General features: G+C 53.5%; 1 protein-coding gene across 2 annotated transcripts in view; it reads right to left on the minus strand.

Moving 5' to 3' along the window:
- Positions 1–4,879, minus strand: part of GLT1D1 (glycosyltransferase 1 domain containing 1) — a 111,841-nt gene extending 106,962 nt beyond the window's left edge. The window contains exon 1 of one of the 2 annotated variants that reach the window (XM_070475073.1): positions 4,648–4,879. In XM_070475073.1, the coding sequence (XP_070331174.1) occupies positions 4,648–4,715 (68 nt within the window). In that variant the 5' untranslated portion in view covers positions 4,716–4,879. The remainder of the gene's footprint in view (positions 1–4,647) is intronic. The other variant, XM_070475072.1, reaches the window with a different exon arrangement.
- Between the last annotated feature and the right edge of the window lie 1,121 nt (positions 4,880–6,000).

The raw sequence follows: 6,000 nt of genomic DNA on the forward strand, positions 1-6,000 counted from the left end.
CTGACCAAAGGGAGATGCAGACAGCAGGGCTGCTGGGTGGGCAGGGCTGCCTGATTCTCCTCCACACAAACGTCCCCATAACTGTGCAGCAAACCACGCACCCTAAACAGTTCTCCTCTTTACAACAGTTCTCTTCTTTGCATGCTGGTGAACAAACCTCTGATGCAGGTTTCTAACATTCACAGGGCTTAGGAGACAATCCCAGAGAGTAGGCCTTGATTAGGGTATTTAAAATTCTGCAAACAGGACTTCCCTGGTGGTCCAGTGTATAAGAATCCGCCTGCCAATGCTGGGGACACGGGTTCGATCCCTGGTCTGGGAAGATTCCACATGCCATGGGGTAACTAACCCTTGAACAACTACTAACCTATGCTCTAGAGCCCGTGAGCCGTAACTACTGAAGCCCATGTGCCCTAGAGTCCCTGCTCCACAACATCAGAAAATTCGGCAATGAGAAGCCGGTAGACTGCAACCAAAGAGTAGAAGCCCTCGAACGAATGAAGACCCAGCACCGCCAAAAATAAATGAATAACTGAAGGTCTTCTGTGACTTGGGTCTACCCCTCCAGCCACATCTGCTGACTCCACCAAGAGCAGGGTTTGTCAGCCTCAGCACCTCTGACATTTTGAGCTCATTCAGTCTCCATCATGGGCTGTCCTGTGCATTGGAGGGTGTTTAGCTGCATCCTTGGCCTCTACCCACAGGATGCCAGGAGCTGTGAGGACCAAAGATGCCTATAGGTACTGCTCCATGTTCCCTGGGGGCAAAATCACTCCTTCCTCCTTCACACATTTTCTTGGCCTCTGCTCCCATCAAGAAGCACTAACCTATGGGACTTCCCTGGCAGTCCAGTGGTTAAGACCCTGAGCTTAACCACTGCAGGGATCACCAGTTCAATCCCTGGTCAGGGAACTAAGATCCTGCATCACTCAAGATGCAGCCAAAAAAAAAAAAAAATCACTGACCTAGAATATTCTATACTGCTTGGTTTGCACAATTTGGTCCAGAAGGGATCCACTTTTACAACATCCCACCTGCTTGCTCCTCAACCCGAGACACCATCCCTTTCACACTGACCCGTCCCTGCTTTGCCAACTAAGGTACATATTCTCATGGCTAGCCCACGTTTACTGAGTGCGTACTAAGTACCAAGCCCTGTTTCAAAACACTGAAAATGGATTAACTCACATTTGATCCTAATAACAAGCCTATGGGGCAGGTTTGAGCTATGATTATGTATCATGACATAGATCTTAGAGATCTTAAGCAGGGAAGCTGGCAAGTGAAGGCAGGAGACCTGAACCAGCCTAAGTCTAGCCCAGGATAGTTTCCCAGAGTGCCCTGTATGTTGTCCCGGCCCATGTGGATGTACCCATCGCAAATCAGCATCACTACTTATATATTGGGTGTTCATTCACAACTACAAGCTTGAGTGTGCAAGAATGGGCCCATTTTTTCCTTTTTGTAAGCCCAGTCTTATCCAACTCAGCCTGCCCAGGTAGACTGATGGTTCGGAACCCCAATCTTATTCATTTGGGGGGGGCTCCCTCCCCCATGGCCCAGGGTCACTGGAGGATCATAGGAGTCTCCCTCAGAGAAAGTCTGAACCTCTGGCTCTCACTGCTTTCTGGTAATTGGCTCCCAGGGAAGTCTGTTGCCAAAGAAACCTCCTTCCCCTGCCCTTCAGGATACCCAGCATCATTTCCTCAAGGAACCCAGACTTTCAAAAGACAAAAGATATCTTCCCGCAACTTCTGCTTTTTCCCTTTTCTACTCCCATCCCCAGCAATCTTCGTGAGTGAGTGAAGGAGAGGTCAAAGCCTGGCTCTGATGAGAGAGACAGACCAAAGCAGAGAACAATATTTTGCGACCTCTACAACCAGGAAAAAAAAAGAGCACAGTAATTAAAGGGCCCTGCACCCTTGCTAAACGTCTGTGCCAGTGCCTGTCTGGTGCCCCTGGAAGCCCTTTGGTGGGTGAGGGCCTTTGGGCAATTTGGCTTGATGTGTGCACCTTGAGGATCTTCCCAGGTGCTGCTAGTGGTAAAGAACCTGCCTGCCGATGCAGGAGACATAAGAGACAGGGGTTGATCCCTGGGTCGGGAAGATCCCCTGGAGGAGGGCATGGCTACACACTTCAGTATCCTTGCCTGGAGAATCCCATGGACAGAGGAGCCTGCTGGGCACACTCCACGGGGCTGCAAAGAGTTGGCTGTGACTGAAGTGACTTAGCCTGCACACACGCGTGGCTAGCGTTAAGGAGTGGAGTGTTAAATAATGGATGCTTTCTCTAGTCGCAGGCTCTGCTGGGCTGGCCATTCTCTCTGACCTCCTTTCCTCACCACAGTCCAGGGAGCACGGCTCTCTTTCTGCTTCTCAAGAGACTATTCTGGTCTCAGGACCTGTGTTGAGCTATTACCATATCTTGGGAACATCCACCCTTCCAGATCCCTAAGAGACTGCCTCCATCTGCCACTGAGGTCTTTATTTGAATGTCACCTCCTGAGACAGCCCTTCTCTGAACCCACAGCCTCAGTCACCTCCCTTATTCCTGGTTAATATCCCCAAATCTCTCTTTCCCTCACAGAATGTGCTCCATGAGGGTGAAGACCACTGTGTGCCTCCTGGCTGAAGTGAAGTTGTTCAGTCGTGTCTCACTCTCTGTGACCCCATGGGCTGTAGCCTACCAGGATCCTCTGTCCATGGGGATTCTCCAGGAAAGAATACTGGGGTCTCCAGGGGATCTTCCCAACCCAGGGATTGAACCCAGGCCTCCTGCATTGTAAGCAGATGCTTTACTGTCTGAGCTACCGGGGAAGCCCGTGCTTCCTGGCTACCTGTGTCCAAATGAGTGATGACTGGGATTTCTGTGGTGGTCCAGGGGTTAAGACTCCAAACTTTCACTTTAGGGGGCACAGGTTCAATCCCTAGTCAGGGAAGTAAGATCCCACATGTGGCACAGCATGGGGAAAAAAAAAATAGTGGCAAGCATAGCTGCCTTCCAAATGAGTGATGGCACTGTCACTATCTTAAACCTGCATGGTGAAAATTCTCATGGGAAAAACCGTAAACTTCAGAACACTGATATATCTAGTGGGCCATTCTTACCGATGCACTTCAGGAGAACTAATATATTTGAAGGAGAAAGTAGGGACAGGAAGGGGTAGGCGTGGCCCCATCACTCATTCCCATGATGAGGAAGCAGGTTCACAGAGGGGAAGTCAATTGAGAAATTACATGAAGCAAGTCACTCTGCCCTAAAAAAAAAAAAAAAAAAAAAGGCTGCTATGAAACTTCAGCACGGAGATCAAACCAGTTCATTCTAAAGGATATCAGTCCTGAATATTCATTGGAAGGACTGATGCTGAAGGTGAAGCTCCAATACTTTGGCCACCTGATGTGAAGAGCCAACTCCTTGGAAAAGACCTTGATGCTGGGAAAGATTGAAGGAAGGAGGAGAAGGGGACGACAGAGGATGAGATGGTTGGATGGTATCACCGACTGGACAGACATGAGTTTGAGCAAGCTCCAGGAGTTGGTGATGGACAGGGAAGCCTTGTGTGTTGCAGTCCATGGGGTCGCAAAGAGTCAGACATGACTAAGCGACTGAACTGAACTGAACTTCAGGCACTAATCAGTTCCCTCCTTGCCCTGAGGACTTTTACCTTCCAGCAGGGAAAAGAGAAAATGTAGAGGGGTAAATCTAGAAAACAAGAAAACTGCAACTGCATTAGAAGATAAATGTTAAGAAGATAACCAGGAGGGAGGGGGGTAGGTAAGGAAGAGGGAAGACTAGTTTATTTCTTAGTGGGTGGGTGGGTGAAGCAGGTATGTTGGCCATGTGACAGCACTTGAGGAATCTTAGTTCCCCCCGCCAGGGATCGAACCTCCATCCTCAGCATTGCAGGATGGATTCTTAACCACTGGACCACCAGGAAGTCCAAGGGAAGGTACTTAGGATGGCAGGATGCAGGACCACTGGTTTGCACTTTGGCTGCGTCTTCTGCCTGGAAATCCTGGTTAGCCACCAGCCCTGCCCCCACACCTCGCCAGCCCACCCCAGCTTCAAGGAACGCTCCTGGCACCCAGGATTCTGCGCAGATGTCACTCTAACAGGGAGGCCTCCCTGAGCATCCTGCCTGAAACAGCACACGCGACCCCTGGCCTGTGTCTATACGGGTCTATAGGTATCACGGTATACATGGGCCCATGTGTTTTTATTCTTTCTTTAGCGTCCCCACTGAAATGTGGCGTCCGGAAGCCCCGACTTGGGGTTTCGTTGCTGTCTCCCCAAAGCTAAGACACTCAAAAGCAATACGGGGCATCCCTGAAGGCGGCCCCGGCGAGATGTGCGCGGAGAGTGCCGAGAAGCCCCCGCCGCGCTGCCTCTCGGGGCCATCCCGGTGCCGGGTATCACTGGGATCACCCGCCGAGGGGCCCCGGAGGACGCATTAGAATCCGAGCGCCAGGCAGGGGCCCGGGCCCCCGCGCCGGAGCCGAGCCAGCGCGCGCCTCGCAGCCCCGCGCTCCCCGGGCCCCGCGCCCGCCGGCGGATCCGTTTGGGCGCGCGGTTCGGGGAAGCCAGGCCGACCCCCTCCCGGGCCCCTCCCGGTGCCCTCGCCAAGGCCCCGGGCGCCGCCGCACCTACCGGACGCGCTGGGCCGTGACTGCGTTTCCCGTGTGCTGCCGGAGCACCGCCAGGAATAGGAGCCGCATGCCGCCGCCGCCGCCCGGCCATCCACCGCCCGCCGAGGCCGGCCCCGGGGCGGGGGCGGGGACGCGGACCGGGGCGGCGGGCGGCCGGGCTGGGTCAGTCCGCCCGCCGTTCCCCAGGCCGCGCCCGCGCTCGCCGGTTCCGACGCCGGGGGTCCGGGGCGGGCGGGGCGCGTGCCCGGGAAGGTGGGGGTGGGGGTGGGGGTGGTCCAAGAGATCCCTCCCATGGGACCAGCATCAGGGCATCCGCGGGTCCCTTCCATGGGAACCAGAAGAGGCTCCTCTGGTGGTCCCAGAGTGACCATAAGTCCGCGTCCACGTGGACTGTAACCTGAGATGATAACAGGTCCCTTCCCACCGAGCCGAGTAGGGGTGGGTGGCCACAATCTCCTCCCACAGGGACCAGGGTTAGCCACAGGTTCCCCACCACACACACACAGGTACACACACACACACTCTCTCTCTCTCTCTTTCAGAGGAACCAGGGTGACTGCCCATTGCTCCCCTGGGGACCAAGGGTCGTGAGTCCCTTTCCACCACCTGGCACAAGGGGCGATGACCAATTCCCTCCCACAGGAACCAGAGGAGGCCATAAGTGGACTCCCAAGCGTATCAGGTTGACCTGATTTCTGACATCTTTTGAAAATGAGAGATCTTGTAATATTAAGAGTCATTTGAAAAGACCCTGAGGCTGGGAAAGATTGAGGGCAGGAGGAGATGGGGAGGACAGAGGTTGAGATGGTTGGATGGCATCACTGACTCAATGGACATGGGTTTGGGCAGACTCCGGGAGTTGGTGATGGACAAGGGAGGCCTGGCATGCTGCGGTTCATGGGGTCGCAAAGAGTTGGACACGACTGAGGGACTGAACTGACTGAAGCCGTCATTCCCACAGTTGCCTGAGCTAAGAAGCCGTTGCCCCCTTTGGAGGTATTGAGCTAAACTGAAGCATAATTTTAAGTTTAAGCAAAAATTTATTCCAATTGGGCAGCACTGAACCAGAAGTGGCCAGGAGTGCTCCACAGACAGGAGCAGGGGAGAGGCTATTATACATAAAAGGCAGAAGCAAAGTAAGGAAATTCAGTTCAGTTCAGTTCAGTTGCTCAGTGGTGTCTGACTCTTTGTGACCCCATGGACTGCAGGAGGCCAGGTCTCCCTGTCCATCACCAACTCCTGGAGTTTACTCAAACTCATGCCCATTGAGTCAGTGATGCCATCCAACCATCTCATCCTCTGTTGTCCCCTTCTCCTCTTGCTTTCAATCTTTCCCAGCATCAAGGACTTTTCC

Source organism: Odocoileus virginianus, chromosome 12, assembly GCF_023699985.2.
Source record: "Odocoileus virginianus isolate 20LAN1187 ecotype Illinois chromosome 12, Ovbor_1.2, whole genome shotgun sequence".
Lineage (NCBI taxonomy): Eukaryota > Metazoa > Chordata > Mammalia > Artiodactyla > Cervidae > Odocoileus > Odocoileus virginianus.